The following is a 20,601-nucleotide window of genomic DNA, read 5'->3' on the forward strand; positions in this document are numbered from 1 at the left end:
TTTGCTTTCCTCCTCTGTTCTGTCATAGAGAGACAAACTCTGAGTTTGGTCTTATCTGTCCTACTTGATGCCTTTTCTTTTGATTCCCTTTATAAGATGACTCGCTGATTTTGTCTCTTGTTTGATTTTGCTGCTTTTCTTTATGGCAAGTGTTTGGCAAAACCTTACGAGGATGATTAGAGCCAGAGAAGCAAGTGTAAGGTAATGTAGAGTGAGAATCACACACAAACACATAAATTTGACCATCAAAGGCCATGGACAACACAGGGACAGACTTACTTACCTAGAAGTTATCAAACATATATTAGAAATAGATTAATAACGGGTTTCACACTTTCTACTTTCTCGAATCTATTTGGTCACTAAACGTTCAAGAGCTTTGTGCGTCTCAAAATAGAATGTCAGACTCTCGATTTCTGTATTTGTTTGGAAAACAAAGGTTTTGGTTCTTATAAATAGTCCCATTTTGACAACCTCAATACGAAGCGAGTAAGTAATTTCAAGTGAGAAATTCTCTTTGTGTTTTGTTGCATTAAATACTATTTAGGTATTGGAGTGTATTCTTTTCAATCCCATATTAGTGTAAGTACTTTCATGTAGATCGGCTTTAGAGACTCGGGAGTGCTTAACGTCCTGCATGGTAATTTTCTGCGCCAACACGACTTTTAAACTAAAAGTAATTATTGTAGGGACAACATCTATCTCTAAAAATATTAGAAGCTAAAGTCTTTGGTGTATTGATAAAGGGTAATCTTAAGACTTTTTTTTTATTATTATTATTACTAAACATGTAGAAATGAGGAGTGATTAGGTTTTGATAAAGTCGAGAGTTTAATTAAGCTTATCATGTGAAAAGCAAGTTGAAAGGGTAAGAAAAATGGCATATTTGTGAATTTGGGATTATTGGTATTTTGGTATTTAGTGGCTTGGTGGCCAAGTTAGTGATGTATGAAGAAGGACAAAGAGATTTTGATAATGGCGGTGGCACAAAGGCAGAGGATGGCTTGATAAAGAAGCAATTTTTGCATAATTTGAGGGTGGTGGTTATATGTACTTTTCTTTTATCATTAAAAAGAATATTTCCTTTTCCATTCCATTTTTAAATTTTAATTTCATAGGCCTACACTACAATATTCAGTGGAGTCTCTATCTTTCAAAAATTTTTACGGATAGAAAAATATCAAATTATTTATAAAAATAATAAAAAAATATTGATAAATATTAATAGATTTCTATTAACGTTTATATCCCTTTTTATTATTGATAGATTTTAAAATTTTATTATTTTGTACAAATAGTTTTTTTTTTAATTTTGAAAATCCTCTTTTCTTTTCTTAAAGAAAAAAAATTAATTCCAAGGGTTTAGAGTGAAATTTACGTTTGACTTGAGTCATTCAATATTCGAAAAAAGTCAAAGATTTCTTGTCTTGTCATCACATGGCTTTAAAAGTTGAGTTTGATATTTCTCAACTCTCCCACATTTGATTCAATTATTATGAATATATAAGGAATTTTTCTGTTTTTTTTTTAGAAGAGCAGCCTCTTATATATATATANTAATGCTTGTTATATTAACATCGAAATCACATATTCGATTCTCTCGCCCCGCATATTGTTAAACAAAAAAAAAAAATGATATATGTTTTTAGAGAAAATAAATAAATTTAATATATTTTCAGAAAATCATTAATGCAGTTGTGGATTTTAAAATAGTAGTTTACTCTCTTTTTTTCTGAATTTATTATTTACGGTAACCATTAATATCCATAATTGATATTTTGACCTATTGATTACGGTAACAATTGATTGCCACATGTTTCTGTCTTATTTTTCTGTCAAATTTAATTTCAGAAACTTACAGTAAGTAATTGACTCGATAGTACTAAACTTTTTATATTTTACATTGATAATTAATTTAGATAATTGATTGTTGATTCTAACGTTAAATAACAAAATATGTGAAGGATATCTAATAAGGATTTAATTCTCCTCCCTTCAACTTAGTTGTGAACAAAATCTAATTATTTTAGAGATAAATATATCATTAGATTTTTGTAGTTCATACAAAAATTCAACTTTGTTTAATCAATAGCGGTATTGAAATTGAATAAGCAAATAGAGATGTATTTTTCTAAAAGTATATGATTTCATCAATTGGCATTTTGGGAAATTATTGAATCCAATGGTATAAGTATTGATTGATAGGTTCATGTCTTTTTCTCTTGACAATATTGTTTTAATAATTGATGGGTAAAGGATCAAACCTTTAACTTCTAGAGAGAAAGATCATGTCAAATGCAGAGTTAATTTATTGCTTTTTGTGATGATAATTGATGATTGACTAAGACAATATTTGCTAATAAAGTCTTATCCCATAAAGATTAATCAGCATAAAGAATCTATCAATGATTTCTCACTTTTGGTAGGTTGTGGAAAGAATCAAATTATAGTTAACAAATGGGTTCGTTTAGTTCCTATTCGATAACCATTTCGTTTTTTGTTTTTTGTTTTTTATTTTTTATTTTTAAAAATTAAGTTTATTTCCTCTCCATTTCTTACAATTATTTACATTTTTGTTAATTATGATGGTCGAATTCTTAGCCAAATTTCAAAAACAAAAACAGCTTTTTAAAAACTATTTGTTTAGTTTATAAAATTTGACTTGGTTTTTTAAACCATTGGTAAAAAAAATAGATAATAAAAGAAGAAATTTGGAGGTGAAAATAGTGTTTATAGACTTAATTTTCAAAAACAAAACGGTTACTAAACGAGACTTTAGTTTTGTAGTATTCTATAATATTCAATTTCATCTATATAATTTAAAATGTTCAATCAAATTCCTAATTGATAGCATAATTTTCAACCTAAACATGGTTTAACTTTAGCTTATCAAAACATTATATCCTTGATCTAAAGGTTAAAGATTCGAATCAACACACCCCTATGTATTGTTTTTTTTTTTTTTTAGTACAACGCTATGTGAGGTGGAGAATTCGAATCTCAAATTTCTTTATCGATAGTTGAGACATACTTTATACCAATTAAACTACGTTCATATATTGGTCACCATATGATATTTCTATGCTAAATATTCATATTACCCATATTTAATTGCAAGGAAGTCAACTCATGTATTGATTTAGAGAGGATATAAATGTACGTCTTAATCAGTAAACTATATTATAGTTGGTTGGACTTCTCAATCGAGGAGTTCACCTAACATACGAGTATCAATCGATATGATTGTAGATACGTCTATTTCTACATACTTGAAGAAATTCCAATTATACCCCTACTTTTTCCTCAAAGGAAAAGAAAAAGGGCAAAATGATTTGAGGTGTTCATTGGATGAATGATGACAATAAGACTTGTCTTGAAGAAATTAGAAAAATCCATTTCTCTCTCTATATATATCTGAAAATAAAATAAGAGAAATGGAAGGGAAAGCCGCCATGTCAATTCATGAAAACATAGTTTAAAATAAATTTACAAATGAGAAAAATTGTGGGTCCCAATGCCAGCCGCCTTCATTCTCTTTTTATTTTGAAACGTGACTATTTTTTCCTAAACAGAATATTTCGTCTACTTATATTATATTATGACAATTAATTAATAAATAGACTTACTATGAATTTTTTTTTAATTTATGTAATACTAAATTTCTTTTTTCAAATAATAATTTATTCTTTAAACTTTAACGAGTAACAATTTAATCTCTCTAATTTATTATTTGTAATGATTTAATGAAATTTTTTATACAAATATATAAATAAACTGTTTATAGAAAGATTAAGTTGTTACGTAATAAAAGTTTACACTTAATTTTCAAGAGATTTTTTATAATAGAGATTAAATTATTATAAATTTCAAAGTATATATAGTGACTAAATTGTTATAAATTTGAAAATATATAGACTAAATCGCTATCAATTAAAATTCAACAACTAAATTTTTACCTTTGTGAAAGTTTAGGGAGCAATAGTATTTTTTCGTATTCACATTCCATCTCACAAAAGCTTCCCTTTTTCCCTTTTTCTTTTTCTTTTCATTTGGTTGAATAAATTGCTATTGTAACAAGTAATTTTTATGTCCGAAATAAATAGAAAAATATATTTTATCCAATTAAAAGATATGTTTGGGAGTTAGTTTGAAGTAGTTAAAATTTCTTTTATCATGTTTAAAATTATGTATAAATATTAAAATTTCATATTACTAAAATTGATTTTGAATAATTAAAAAATGATGTTTAATGATATATAATTATGCTTCCTTATCACTAATAGGGATGGATTCATTCAGTATGGACACAGGAGATTTGAGCCTCCCTCAACTTTATGCTTTATATATATATATAACTAACATAATATCAAAACTACTGGCTAGCTTAAAAGTAAATTTGCCTTTCACTCCCTTTTAAACCTAGCTTCAAGCTTCACTCATTATATTTATTTTTACTAAATTATATAAATTGTTCCGTCAACAAAATTTCTAGATCCGTCACTAATCACTAGTAAGGGATAATATGAATGTAATATGGAGTGGATTGATTCTTTTTGTAGCAAACTATGTGGTTTTATATTTCTTGGAATGCAAACAAAAGATAAGGTATGAATTTTTCAAACCCTACTCTTCTCGATCCCCACGTATAAGGTAGGAATTATCCACCCTTTCTTTACACCAAAAAATAGGGTTGTTGAAACTTTGTCCCCATTTTCCCCAACTTCTCTCTAATTTAACTAATGAACTAACTTAAAAGAATCAAATACTAGCTTTCGTTTAAATATTACATATCAATTGTTGGAACATATGGTTATTCACCTAAATCCGTCGCGTTTGAAGTTATGTGAAAATAAATCTTAAAGGTTCTACAAGAGAAGAAAAAATAGAGAGAATAGTGAGAAAAGAAAAATCAAGTGAATAAAGTGTTGACTTGAGGATTCCACGTTAGAAGAATAATCAAGATATATGAGCTACTCCTCTCATTTTCAATTGATTTTGAAATAGAACTTTATCTAATACAGTATCAAAGGCCGTGAAGCTTGAACGAGAATTCTCAATTTAAGATTTTGGACTCAAACAGGTACCCAATTGAGAGATGGAAGATAATTACAAAAACAAATGTAAGAGAAAATTGTTGATATGCAATAGATGGGTTGAAAAAGCCTTTAATGCATGTTTAAAATTCTTTACAGCTTTTAAATTGTTGGTAAACATAGATTTCCCTTTTGGGAAGTACTATTAGTAAAAGTGATAGGACACCCTAACAACAAGATTCTATTCTTCAATAAAGCTTACCTATCTTATATATTTTAATATACAATGATATAATCAAAAGATTCCAACTACCAAGATAACTTTAAATTTAATACCATGCTTTAGTGTTGTTCAATCCTTTTTATCATCTAGGAAGCTAGAAATGACTTTACTACAATAACATGATACAATGTTATGATATTGTATCTTAGCACAATAAATTAAGTCATCAAATCTAAATGGAATAAATTGATCATAGAACACATCATAACTTACCAACTAAGATGTTGGCAAAAAGGACTTTATAGGGGAAGTTGGGAGGAAAGGGGAGGAAAAAGAAGAATCCTAAGAAGAAATGAACAAAAAATATATATAAGAATATACATATATATCGTACAATGAAAGATCTATTAATTACTAATCTCTAAGAAGTTTTTAGGAATGATTCATGAATTTGAGGAAGATTTTAAACCTAGTTGTATTTGAATTGTCTAAATATAATTGATTTTTTGAAGCACATATTTGGAAGTTTGTAAACTCATTCGAAGTTTTTCATGAAAGAGATTTTTGAAAAACAACACATTGGTTGTTTCAAATAAATGTTGGGTATGGATTCTAAAACTATATACCTTCTCAAATATCATCATATATAAATTCGATGTATTTTTATTATGAGACAGTTGTATTGTTCTATTTTTATGTTAATACAATTTAGAAAGCACCCATCTAACATTAAAAATAAATAAATAACATAAAGAATTTCCATATTTAGGTGCATAAGAGTACAAGCTTTTCCAAATGAGATGCATATTCTCATTACTTCATCAAAATTTTCAATTTCTAAATCACAAAATTGGGTTGTAATTCAAAAATTTTACACGAATTATTCTTGTTCTTTCTTTCTTTTTTCCCTAGCCTTTCGTTGAAATAGAATGGGAATCACAAAAGCCATATTATATTCTGGGGATTTTTTTTTTTTTTTTAAGAAAAAGGGAAGAATAAGAAGAAAATTACATAACCTTACCTACAATATTCTATCTAATCAATCGATTCGATTATAATAAACTATAAATTACCCTATTGAATAATGGTTTAAACTTTAGAATATGATATAAAATCTTATCAGGCTTACTGATAACTTTGTGGAAGATTTTTTGTTTAAAGGTTAAAATTTGGTAGATAAATTCCATTGACGTAAGGTTGGAGCTTTGAACAAAATCTAAAAGGAGGAAGAATCAAAATCTAGGTTTGATCCGTTGATTTACTAGTCCTATACTTTCAAAGAATTTGCTAATCCTATCAACTATATATAACTTATATATATTATATCCCTCATCATAATCATAGACTAATTGTCTATTTGTATTGACTTAGGAAAATAATATATGTTTTCAAAAAAGTCATTTTCATTTAAACACTTCTGATTCCATTTAAGATATAAACAACTCATGTGTCCAATTATACTTATTCAAAATTGTTTTTTTAGTACAAATTAGGAGTGGGGTGATTTGAACTACAAACCTCTTAAGTTAGCTTTTGTTGACTACTCAAAAGTGTTTTCTTTTATAAGTTTGTTTGGTTTGGTATTTTCTAGAAGTATTTCTACTAATGTCAAATTGCTATAAATAACAACTATTAAACATTATAAACTAATAATTTAAAAGCATTTTCATTGGCTGGGTCTTTTTTTAGCATATGCTTGTTCTAATTGGTCATTAAGATGGAGTTGACCATCGGAGGTGATTGTTAGTGGAGAATATCTTTAGAGTTGGTAATGGTGATTTTTAGAGATGGCCGCTGAAGTAAGTCATCAGTGGTTGTCGAAGGTGGCCGCTAGAGTTAAGCGTCAATGGTAGATAACGAAATTGGTCGCCAAAGTTAGTCGTGGCGGTTGCCAAAGGTGGCTATTGAAGGTGGTCACCGACATTGTTGTGGTGGCTATCGAAGGTGACTGCCATAATAGGTTACCAATGATGGCCGACAGCATCCATGATAAAAGTGAAGTAGAGGAGTGAGGAAGATGTTTTAATAATTTTATGTATTATACAAATCACAGAGAGAATACCCATTAAACACTAAAAATCCCATTTTTCTAAAAATTGTTTCCATTTTTTATTTTTTAATAAATAATGACAAAAATAGGGTTGGGGGAAGTATTCCCAAAAATAGGTGTTTAAATCGTGTACCGGGTACACGATTACACCTTAATCGTGTACCCGGTACACGATAAGGCCTAAATCGTGTACCCCTGCCACGCCTCTCAGGTACTGTCTCTTATACACATCTAGATGTGTATAAGAGACAGCTACCTGGCACGCCCAGTCTGGCGTGGCAGTCATGCAGGTTTGACTGAGGGAATCGTGTACCGGGTACACGATTACCCTAAGTCGTGTACCGGGTACACGACTTCCACGCCTTAAAACCTCCACTCGAACCCTTCTTCTTCCTCACCGAAATGCCCATTCTTCTTCCTCACCACCGCTTATAATCGATTTCCTCATCGAGACCATCGATTCCTTCCTTCTACTTACCAAAATCTCGTTGATTTTCCTCACCGAGGCCTCTATTTCACCAAAACCTTCCAAATTTTCGATTTTGCTCGATTTTCAATCCTCCATTTGATCCTCACCGAATCCTCCATTGTAACGGTCGTGTTGCTCGATTTTCATACCTTTTTGGCTGTCGATTTTTGCTCGTTTCTGTGGTATATTTCTTTCTCTAGTTGGGCTGATCTGTATGTATCATTTAGTGTATAGTTTATGTATGTATAGTTTATGTATAGTGTATTATATAGTTTATGTATAGCTTATGTTGTATAGTTTTGTGTATGATTTAGTTTATGTATGTATAGTTTATGTATAGTTTATGTATAGTGTATTATATAGTTTATGTATAGTTTATGTTGTATAGTTTATGTATGATTTAGTTTATGTATAGTTTATGTATGATTTAGTTTATGTATAGTTTATGTATGGTTTAGTTTATGTATGATTTAGTTTACGTATGTTTTTGGGCTGAACTTACATTTTTTTATTTGTTTGGATTGATTTAAACTTAGAAATCTTATATGTATAGTTTATGTATGATTTAGTTTGTGTATGATTGATTTAAACTTAGAAAACTTAGAAATTAGAGTTTGTTGGGTTGACATATTAACATATTTTTTGTTAACCATAACAGTTGAAAAAAACATAATAAATATATCGATGCGTCCTGAAGATTTAGTAATTCTTGAACCTGGAAATTATGGAGATAGTGACATTGATGTTGAAGTGGATGAATTATTTGGAAACGACAGTAGTAAATAGATTGGAAAATGAAAAATTCATCGTGTGAACTAGGGTCTACTTTGGAAGAAAGGAACGTAGGAGTAGATAACTGTAGTTTAATACAAAAGAGAAGGTTGTTTAATACCAAAGAAGATTTACAGCTTGCTGTAAAAAAATATTGTGTGACAAAACACTACGAAATTGTCGTAATGGAATCAAATCAGGATCTTTGGTATGTTACAGAAGTTCATCCAAATGCGGACTTACTCAGAGAACAAGGTCGGCCAAAAAATACGCGCATTCATAATGAAATGGATTGGAGAGAAGCAAGCCAAAAAGTGCGATGTACAATTTGTAAAAGAGAAGGACATAACAAATGCACTTATCCACACCGTACACTGGGTGTCTCATCGTCTTCGGGTCATTAGGATTTTTATATTTTTTTTACTTGTATATTTCATGTATTTGTATTCTTTATGTATTTATATTTTTCATGTAATTGTATATTTCATGTATTTGTATTCTTTATGTATTTATAATTTTCATGTAATTGTATATTTCACGTATTTGTATTCTTTATGTATTTATAATGAATTTATGTAATGAATTTATTTAATAAACTTATTTTATGTAATTGTATTTTCTTATGTACTTTTTATATATCTTTTATGTTATCGATTCTATTATATAATATGATTTGAACTTTTTAGGTAATGGAGTCTGGTCCTTCTAATCCTGTACAATTGTACTAACAAAACACGCATCATTCACAGACAGTATGGGATAGTTCTTCCACTATAGTGTTGAGTTTTCGGAGGAGGGAGGCGACTGCACAACATACTATCCCATTTGATTACCGCATTATTCCATATGTTCAGGAGGGGTTTTCTTGGGGTTGCACAGATTGGTTTCATCCAGCTTGATTGACACCTGATTACTACTCTAGTTGAGTGTTGGAGACCAGAGACCCACACATTTCACCTGCCCTGTGGGGAATGTACGATTACGCTGCAGGATGTTGCCGCACAATTTGGGTTACGAGTGGACGGGCAACCACTGACAAGCTCACTACAGTATGACTAGAAGAATGTTTGTGAAGAGCTCTTAGGCGTTCTACCAGAGGATCTGAGATTGAGTATCCCTCGGTTGGCATCTCAGTTTCCTGAATTACCTCCCGATGTCAACGGCATCAGCGTACGTAGATACGCACGAGCATACATCCTGTAGCTTATTAGAGATTTTTTAATTTGCCAGACAAGTCAAAACTCTAGTGCATCTCATGTTCCTCCATTATTGTCTGATTTCGAGCACGCTAGTAGGTACTCGTGGGGTGGTGCATGTCTTGCATGGTTGTACAGAGAAACTTTGTCGGGCTTCCAATGCACAAGCGTTGGAAATAGCGAGGCCACTAATACTATTACAAGTATGGCTTATAATCGATTTCCAATTGTAGCACCACAAATCCAACTACAGGCGCCAGATCATGTCCACTTAGTGTCAGGTATTATTTTATTTATATATTTATTTCGTTACCATTTTATTAAGAATATAAATTAATTGTATTTTTTATATTTTTTTAGATGGAGTGATATATTAGCTGCCTCTGACAGTCAGCAAATATGTTGCTCGTGTACAGAAAAATATTTCGACATGCTGACACCCAATCAGGTAGTAAATATGTATATAAATGAATATTTAAAAAATTTATATGTATACTTTTTTTTTGTCAAGTTATTTGGACGCCATAACACACGATTTGGTCATCCTTACCTGATTATTGTCATGATGGTGAAGACATCTGGTTGACTGGTAGCCCTCTTATATACTTCCATTAGTAAGTGGCTTCATCCAGATCGTGTGCTGAGACAAGTTTGGTATGTGACAAACGATACCTTCGTTGTCCTATACACTCCCAGAACTACACCAAATCGATATAAGAGGTAAGCACGACCAAGACTGGCGTCGAATTCATGCGGAGTATTTATCCCTATGGCATGGACGACGTAATCGTTGTGCATAGAGAGAATTAACAAATGGGGCAGCTGTATCAGACAACTACTTTCCCTAGTACAATTCAATCACGAGGTGATTTATCTCACCTGACGGCGCTTACTATTACGGCATGTAAGAGATTTAAAATCAGATATTTTCCATATATATAATATGAATATTGTTTAATATTTTTTTTTCTACAGAATAATTTATTGGCGAAGTTCAACAATATTCAGTGCAGAACAACTTACCAGAATTGGGTTCAATGTGTCGGCAAACATTGGTCAACGTAGAAAGTATTATTCAACAAACAAGACGACTCAATGTTGCTGACACCGGTCGAAGACGTATTCGTCGTAGACGACAGCAACAACAGGGTGAACCTAATTTAGAGGGACACGAAGACAACCCCATGAGGAGTAAGGACCGGAGGGGGGGATCGTTTTTAAACTCATTGTATCATTTTCAAATTGGAAATCTCAAAAAACATAATTATAAATATTCTTTAATATCATGGTATTTTTTTTAATATGAGTGCAAAATGTTTTTATTGTAGATTAAAATATATAATTAAGTTTGATAATTAAGTTTAACAATTAAAAAAATAATTATAAGCAATAATGAAGGAATTAAGTTAAGTTTAACCATTAATTTTAAAAAAGAAAAAAAGAAAAAAAATTATACGCGAATCGTGTACCGGGTACACGAGTTCGCTTGACCGGTCAACCAGTCAACTAACCACGTTAGCTGACTGGATTAAATGGTACTCGTGTATCGCCACATGGAAATCGTGTACCGGTATACGATTCCACTACTCTAATTTTGTCAATACTTTCCAAAACACTACTTTGAAAATACTACCCTCTACCATATTATAATTTGTTTATATTTTTAAATAAAAAAATATATTTTTTGAAAATATGATATTAAAAAATTTTAATTCTCCATTTCTATCCGGCTTATTTAATAAACTCATTTTTTTAAAAAAAGCTACCTTAATGGTTCCCAAACACTAACTTTTTCCAAAATGACTTTTTTTTTCAGAATTAAATTCTCAAAAAAATGAATCGAACACACACTAATGTACATTCAAAATGGATGTTGAAAACATACTATGTAAATAAACCCATTTTCGTATATTCATCATGGGACGAAACGGGCCGAAGATGTCCTTCCCATACAAGATCTCGTACATTGCCATGGTTATGGAACCGAATCCTTTAGTATGGAAATTTTCTTTTCCAAGTGAAATCCCCTAGTATATGAAAGAGTGAAAAAGTGCTTTCGTTGTTGTGGATGTAGAAAAAGCTTGGGATTTGAATGCATGTATTTAATTATTTCGGAGCTATTAGAGCGGGATCCACTTTTTGGGAATATGGATTGAAGCAATAACAAGAATCTTTCGAGTGGAACGAGAATCTCGATAACCTAAACAAAAATGCAGAAGTGAGTGTACCCCATCCTCGTCCCCACTCCCCATTTCATTCCCCATCCCGTGAAATTCTTCATGGGAATCGGGGCAAGATTCCGCGTGAGAAATTCGGGGATCGGATTCCCATGTAAAATTTTTTCCATTACTTTTTTTTTTTTTTTTTTTTGTAAAAGATCAATTAATTTAAATCATTAATGTGAACAAATTTTAATTAAATAATTAACTTTATCACTAAATTGTTTATCATGGTTAGTTTTACACAATTTGAATTTAAAGATAAATTACTCAAAATTTGACCTAAAAAAGCTAACTAATTTATTTAGTAGAAATAAATAAATATAAATCAAATTATTGACATATATAATCTAAATTTAAATATTAAATTTAAACATATTCATTATCTTTTCCAATAAATAATCAAATTTGAAATTTAAATGTAATATTTATATAATAATAGTAATAACATAACATTAGATAACTATAATAAATAAATATGTAGAAGCTAATTGGGGTGGGGACGGGGAACGGGACAGGGGCGGGTTTGAGGAATGCATTCTCCGTCCTGGTCCCCATTTAGCTCATGAATTTTTTTTCCCCTCATTTCCCGTCTAATCGAGAAATCCACGCTCCGTTCAAAGTGGGACCCCACGAGACCCCGTCCCATGGGGAAATTGGACATGTAAAACATGTTTAGAATAAATTCTTTTAGTGATATTAGATCAAAAATGTTTTTTAAAGAGAAAATCTTAATGATAAAAAGCACTAGAAAATATAGGTTAATTTCATTTCAAAATTTGAAGAAACTCTGGAAAGATGGTTCATCCAAAATCGCCATCGATCTAAACTTTAATATTCTTAGATTAGTTCCTACGTGAGATCAGTCGAAGTACACATATGGCTTTTTAAAAATGATTTCCAAATACAAATTAAACTTTCCCAGCACAAAACTTTGCATAATCCAAATACAAAAATCATACAAACTCGATGAATCAACTCATTAAACATGAAGTCTTGTGCTAGACCTCGGTACCACTTCCAATTTTCTAAAAAAGGCAACCCGATGAAACCATACTTTAAACGAAGAGTAATACACAATTGAACAGAAGCATGCAGTGATAGATGTTTGATTATTTGGGTGTGTATCTGACGACCAAGTTATTGGCAATTTCAGACAATAACAAGAAATCTAACGTAAATCAATTGCCCATAGCATTGTGTGTGATCCATGCATATTCCTTTTTTCTTTTCTAAAGAAATAATAATTATAAAAAGTGCAGCTGCTGAGGGTCAAGCCATCCAAACATTTTCCTGCAAGCCATTTAGTTCACCTGCAAAAGATGCAAAAGCCTCTATTCTTCATCTCCAAATAAGAAATACTAACAAGCAAGTACTCCCGTATTATCATACTCTCATTATTCACACTATAAATTTGTTTTCATAGATAATGGACTTCACACTAATGTTAGTAGACCCCACTCTATTTTTAAAAGTATACTTGACACAATAAGTGAAGAGAGCAGTGGTATAAGAAAGTTTCCCCTAAAGGCATCAATAACTTGACTAGAAAGTACTAATTAGCATTCAGTTGGCCACTTATCTGGTTGTAATCCGAAGGGTCAGTGTTGAACCATCTGGCATTCTCTCTACTAAACTTTGTACATCCACAAATTTCTTTCCTCATATCATCTCTGCATCCTTTGTTCTCCAAGCTTTGGAGATTGACGATCCTGAAGAAATTAGGCTGTTTTCTTGGCTGATTTAGGAGGAATAATATCGTTAACTTTTATCAAAAGAATCTTATTTTCTTTTTTTTGGTCCTATAGTGTATTAGGTAAATTTGGAAGATTCAAACCATCTTTTGCGGCTTTGCCATTGTTCTACTTAGGCGTGCATCACATTGTAGTTGGAAGACTTTTTAATTCCTCAGTTATAAATTCAGGTCGTGCAATGATGAAGTTATCTTAGGCCCTTCTTTTGAGGATACAAGCCATTCGCTATGGCAGGCTGGCAACTTTATATTATATAAACTGTACGAAAGAAACAAAAGAATTGTTTCAAGTCTTCAGAGGCTGGGACACATTTTGGCAATTCTTTTCTCGTAGTCCCTTTGTAGGTTGGGTTGGGTTGTGGCCCTCCTCTGCACTTTTATTTGTCTTTAACAAAATTTGGTCTGATTATTAAAAGAAACATCCATTCGGTTACTATATATACTTAGTTCAGATTATAATGGAATGGTAGCTGTATGTATAACGCTCTTTCCAGCAAAACCAAACTCCAGCCTAGCTCAAGTTCGTAGTTTTTTCCCCCCTTTTTTTATTTCCATTTTCTTTTCTTTCTTTTCTTTTTTCTTTTTAAATGAAGAATGACTCTGACTCAGGAAAAAGAAAGAACGAGATACACATCAAAACAAGGGCTGAAAGGAAAAAGGGGCCCAAACAAGAAAATTTATAAGAAGAGGCTCCAATTGTTAGAGAATAAAAAATAGAGGATAGTTACTAAAAATTGTAGCAGGAAATATTTAGTGTATTTTCAGTGTGTTGAGCTCCATTTTCTCTACCAATACGGCAATACCGTTTCTTCATGAATAAAAAAAGAAGCAAACTACCAAGGAGGCTTTACTTCACGATAAATAGGTAGATGCCAACCTCCTCCATCATGATTCACGAAGCCCCTGCTTGAGGTTCAAACCGACACTAGAGATCTTCAAGAATCTATCCCAAATCTTCACACAAAGTGACATCTCAACAGGATATATTCAAATCTTCTAATGCTCATTAACAAAGACCACAGGAGGAACTCTAGATAAAATCCTCAGTTGTAGTGCTAAATCCTCTAAAGCAACCAACCAAGTAAAAAAAACGATCAAGTGCTCAGGACAAGCAAAAGCAGAAAGATAGATTAACAAGAATACCACGGGGATGCATCACACAAAAATCCAAATACAACTATCGTTGGAATTTAGGTGAAGAGGGGGAACACAACATAGAAGGGAAACTAAGGAGAATAAACCATTGATTTCCCTATTAGACATGCTCTCCCAGAATGAAGTTCCTTTTTTTTTTCTTTTTTAATATCTATAAGTGTCCAAGTCAGCTTGCGTGCACCTCGATAATCACCTGCATACCTTACAACATTTGGATACCAAGAAAACTCATAGTAAATTAAATCATTGGGAGGTGATCACCATGGATTGAACCTATTATCTCTAAGTTATTTATTATACGTAGTCATCACCCTTATTGACCAATAGACCAACCCATGATGGTTGAAATGAACCACCTAAGAGCAATTGATTAGAAATGGCCAGGTCTTTTTAAACAATTGGCACACTAAAGCATAATAGGGTTTAAGCACAATGCACAAAAAATAATTTACATTTTTTTAATGAGGCACATAATAGAAAATGTTAATGATTTTCCTCCTTTTTATGCGATAAGTAGCATGATGAAAAATTAAATGACAAGAAGTTAAGATAATTGAGGTATTATTTGAGACTGTAGAGGAAAAAAATACATCTTTAAAAAATATTCATGCTTTTTTTCCTTAAAAGTTGGATTTAAAAAAATTTAATGTCTTTTTTTTATACCCATGAGCGTCCGGGTCGACTTGCGTGCATCTCAACTAATCTCACAAGACAACCCGCCTGACCCTACAACATTTGGGTGCAAAGAAACTCGTAGGATATTAAATCCTAGGTAAGGCGGCCACCATGAATTGAACTTATGACCTCTTAGCCCTTTATCAAGGAGATGTTCTCTTGTTTACCACTAGGCCAACCCATGATGGTTTAAAAAATAATTTTTTAAAAAAAAAAAAAAAAAAAAAAAAAAGCAATAGAAAGTCAAGTCTAGGCATTGAGATGCGGATCATGGTGTTCCAGCCCAAAGCTTGGATCCTTGGTGAGGATTACAAGCCCCGGAAGGATTTATGAACTTGCTACAATGTAGGATAAGGAGAAGCAGCAATAGTTTGCACAACCTAAACTGTGATTTTTAAGAGGCTGTAAATGTTTGCACCAATAAAGAGCATTGAAAATGGATGCATCTAAGATATCCTTTGATGGCATTTTTTAGATTTTTTGAAGATTCTAGCATTCCTTTCTTCCCATAACTTGGATAAATCTGCGCATATGAAGCTGGTCCATAAAATAGCCTTGGTGTCTTTAAAGGGATAGTCCATCTGTAACACCCCCAAGCCCAAGATTCGGAATCCAAATTTGGCACTTGATGGCCCTGGCATTCCCCTGCATCCCCTACGACCTGGTTACGTCCTCCTTACTTGTCTTGAATGTTTTTAGAAGTGAAAGTTGTCAAACCAACACCAATCCTTTCAACATGCTTTGTCCTCACTCCCATGCATCCTAGGAAAATTCCTAGGAGATTACCCAACATAGTATTGCTCCAAGTTAAGCATGTTTAACTTTGGAGTTCCTATGATTGAGCCACCAAAAAGGAAGGTGCACCTTATTGGTATAGATAGTGGCTTTCAATTCTTTTAAGCCTTTCTTACTTTCATATCCTTATAATACCTCTCATTCGAATGTAATCTCAGTTCATTCATATCTCCCTCCTAAACTCGGATTGTTACATCCCACTAGCTTCTGCTTGATTCGTCCCTTTCGCTCTGATACCATCTGTAATGCCCCAGGCCTAAGATTTGGACCTAGGGCATTACACCAACAGTGTCATTCTAATCCAATCACTCGACCCAAATGGGAGGACAGTAACCCAATTGAATTGAAGGCAGTGGAAAATTCTGGCCAAATATTTGTAAACGCAGTGGATGAACAAATGGTTCATAGATTTACTGTGTTTATGGCAAAGGCAACACCATGAGGGGAAGAGATTGATCCAGGGGCATTCAGTTTATAGTCTATCCATAATGTTAAGCAATGTTTTAAAAGGCTAAAGGCAACCTTCAGGTTTTTCCTCTTCAAAAGGCGAAGTGTAAGCATCGAGGCGATATGAGGTGTGAGCCTCAAATATTGAATTAGAAACATTTTACAAAACCTACATTAGTATGACCAAGTACTGCTAAACATATAGTCATATAAGTGTAAAAAGAAACTCCATCCCCACAATTTTCACTCAATAAAAAATTCTAAAGGGACATCTTGATCATCTTTACTACTACTATTATCATTAATAGGATTGATTTATACTATAAATGTTTGCCTTCAGTGTTCTTAAGATCACAACGGTAAAAATAGTCTTTGTTCGCATTGTCACATCTCAAACCTTAATATTTTTTAAGAATTAGGCAAATGACTATTATTTTTCTAATCACTAGGCGAGACAGAGAGATTTAAGCCTCAATGCAGTTTCACAAAGGCACAGGCTCTTTTGTGAGAGGCGTAAGCCTCTTGTGGTTCAACAAATGTGTAAGTCTCAAGGCTAAAACTTAGAGTCGTTCCTCGAGGCGAGCCTCAAGGCATAAGCCTCAATAGCCTTTTAAAACATTGGTGTTAAGACAGAAGTGGCTAATCTCCCAAACAAGAAATTTGATCCTTTTTAAGGCATTGGAACTCCCAAATCTTTCTCTAAAAGTCAATCTCAATGGAGGAATTGTTAGAGGATTACAGTGTCAATAATGATCTTAATGAGGAAAGACCATTTCTTTTTCTAGCTTCCAAATCTAAAAATCAGGCTGATTTGTTGGCATAATACCCGCTAGGACGTCAGTGAAGATTGCCCATTCCTCAATCTCGTCATCTTTTAGATTTCTTCTAAACTTAAGCATCCACAATTCATTGTCCGAGTTCCACATATTAGCAATGGATGCAACTTTTGATTTGGCAATTGCAAATACACAAGTACACCTATCCATGTGTTGAACTCAAAAGGGAATTGTTGGAATAACTTTGCAAAGTGAGGTTGGCCTAGTGGTAAATAAAGAACATGGGTTCGATTAATAGCTTAGAGGAATGAGTTCAATCCATGGGACCACCTACCTAGGATTTAATATCCTAGGTGTTTCCTGAAAAACCAAATGTTACAGGGTTAGCCGAGTTGTCTTGTGAGATTAGTTGAGAAGCTTGTAAACTGGCCTAAACACTCATGTATTAAAGGGAAAAAAATCCTTATTAGCTAAATTGTCATTTGTCAATTTCCAAACCAGTCATCTAACACAACATGGACACAACCTCCCATTATATTAAATGAATCCCACCCCACCCTCCCTCATCATGTGTGCAAGTCTCACCATTTTTTCCAGATAAAACAAATAGATGAAGTCCTAAAGAAAGGTACAGAGAAGAGATCTCCAATTGGTCAAAAGGGAAGAAAGGGTGTATGAATTAAAAGAAGATGTGCATTTACACCAACTCATAGCATGAAAGATAATAAGTTCAAAAAAACATTGGAGTTCCATCTCCTCAATGCGTGTTTGAGAGAGGCAAGTCACTCTATAAAATTACACCCTTCTTACTTACCAATCATACGGAGGGAAAGGACTATATATACACACACATATACATATAGAAACAACTGATTTCATTGAGAAAGAATGAAAGAATACGAGGGCATACATAAAATCAAGCCCACAAAAACTACGCTAAAGAAGAGGGGAATGACTCTTGAAGAAGAGAGGCATTGTAATGAAATGTTCTCAAAACTAAAAGGTCAAAGGCCCCACTCAACAACCCTAATGTTGAAAAGAATGGACAAATGGTCTAATATACTTCAAAAAGAAATATTGTTTGATGTTCTTGAAACATATTCAGCCACACTATGGAAAAAAATGCATCTGTACAGTGTACAATGTACCATTGAAGGACAAAGATTGGACCAAGAGAAGTTACCACTCACAAAAGGGGATTCCAACTAACCATGAAATTGAATAAACCTATAAAAATCCTTCATGGAAGTAGACTAGTAGTAATCCCATTTACATTTGACTTCTTCGGGGTGAATCTAGTTTCACTAAAAACAGCAGCAATACACCAACAATGTCTGCAAAAGAACACCAACCCAGCTCCCTCAAAGAGCATGTCTCTCCCTATATCTTGTTACAGCACAAGCACTGGTGATCTATTCCAATGGAACAGTATAATTGCAAAAGTGAGTAGAAGCAGCTCACATCACTTCTAAGGAAACTAATTATGAGGACCCCGTAAAATGACAATCCCCAACTTACACCACTTCTAAGGACAACCAATTACGAGGATCCCACAGAATGAGAACATCCCCAAAGATACCTACAGCTTCAACGACCCTCCATTTAATGTTAACTTCATGTCTCCTACATACACTTAAACTGCTGACAGTTTTAATAATTCTCAAAAACAAGCCACTAGACAGAAAAATGTTAGGAAAGCTAGCTGGCATTGCTACGAAGTTATCACTCAACAGAGAATTAGAAACTAAATGGAAGTATTAACCACTGATCCGAGTTAATAATTTTTTTCACACCTCGTAGCAGTACACGAAATAAAGCATAAAGCTGATGTACACCGTTACTTATTCGAGCTTTGACAAAAAGAAAAGGTTTGATTTTCAGTACGATCAAGTACTAAAATTAACCAAAAAACTTGCGAACATTTGAACTCACCGTTGTTCCACCCAGCGATTCACTCCGATTCGGCTGCCTCCACTTTAGGACCTAACCAAAAGAAAGAAGAAACACCAACAGAAGATTATAGAGGAAGAAGAGTTACTTCATTCACTCGGTTGTTGAAATTGCATACGAATCAGATTAATTTAAAAAAATTTACATCCACGGAGATTTGTAAACCAACGATATTTCAGAAAACAACAATTTCAATACGGAGCAGATTTCCACTAGTGAGCACCACTCCCAATCACAACCTACTTTCAGTACCTCGAAATATCTCCATTTTCTACCAAAAAGGCAAAACAATTGCAAAGATGCTAAAATTTCTCGGAAATTAAACAGAATGAGAGATGAATGAGAGAAGTACCATGAAGGGATGGGTGGCGTCCGTCCTTGCCCCAGCCGATGCCACGAGTGGAATCAAGGTATTGTTGAACAAGGTGGCGGCATTTCTGCAGATGGTTGACTCCTTCAATACGGTAGCACCATCTGAGCTTTTCCCTCAGTATCTTCGCCTTTTCGATATCGATCCACTTCTCTCTCACAATGTGTTCCCTCATCTCTAGCATCGCCACTGGATCCTTATACGGATGCTCCGGATCGAAATCATCCGGCGGAGATTCATCGAATTCCACTGTCTTCTTCCTCCCCATAGCTTTTCCCCTTTCTCTTCTCTTCGCTGTGCCTGCTCTCCAGTCTCAGAATCGCCTTCAAGCACTTGGACGGGAGCACAACGCTCCTTATTGAATTGTTCTTTGCTAACTAATGGGATCGTTTCAATGGGCTTTCTTTGTTGGGCCCATTCTCGTTCCTCAAAAAGCCCAATTTAGTTCGCCCAAATGTTTTGTTAAAAACCCAGACTTAATACAATAGTTATATTTAAAATTAATTTTTAAAATACATAATTCATCTTTTTGTAGTATGTCTTTGAATATGTACCATTGAGCTACAAAAATATAATATATAATTGTATATTTGATAACAAATATTTTTTAAATATTAGAACCTAACCATAATTATAATTTTATTTTTCTTTTCAGTACAAAATTTAGCATGAAATTTGTTTGAGGCATTTTTTAAAAAGCTAATTATAAGTTTTTTTTT

The 20,601-nt window shown here is 32.9% G+C and overlaps 1 protein-coding gene across 3 annotated transcripts; it reads right to left on the bottom strand.

The window, feature by feature from the left end:
* Window positions 1–12,943: 12,943 nt before the first annotated feature.
* LOC120083125 (NADH dehydrogenase [ubiquinone] 1 beta subcomplex subunit 10-B) lies at window positions 12,944–20,233 on the bottom strand. Of its 3 annotated transcripts, none has more exons than XM_039038685.1 (3): window positions 19,865–20,232; window positions 19,495–19,545; window positions 12,944–13,274 (listed from the first exon to the last, which is right to left on the bottom strand). In XM_039038685.1, the coding sequence occupies exons 1-2, from the start codon at window positions 20,148–20,150 to the stop codon at window positions 19,514–19,516; spliced, it is 318 nt and encodes a 105-aa protein (XP_038894613.1). In that variant the 5' UTR covers window positions 20,151–20,232; the 3' UTR covers window positions 12,944–13,274; window positions 19,495–19,513. The 3 variants fall into 3 exon arrangements, with proteins under 3 accessions (XP_038894613.1, XP_038894615.1, XP_038894614.1); XM_039038687.1 differs by lacking the exon at window positions 12,944–13,274 and adding an exon at window positions 14,174–14,668 and having other exon boundaries at window positions 19,865–20,233; XM_039038686.1 differs by lacking the exon at window positions 12,944–13,274 and adding an exon at window positions 15,399–17,922 and having other exon boundaries at window positions 19,865–20,233.
* Window positions 20,234–20,601: the final 368 nt, after the last annotated feature.

Source organism: Benincasa hispida, chromosome 8 (genome assembly GCF_009727055.1).
Source record: "Benincasa hispida cultivar B227 chromosome 8, ASM972705v1, whole genome shotgun sequence".
NCBI classification, from domain to species: Eukaryota; Viridiplantae; Streptophyta; class Magnoliopsida; order Cucurbitales; family Cucurbitaceae; genus Benincasa; species Benincasa hispida.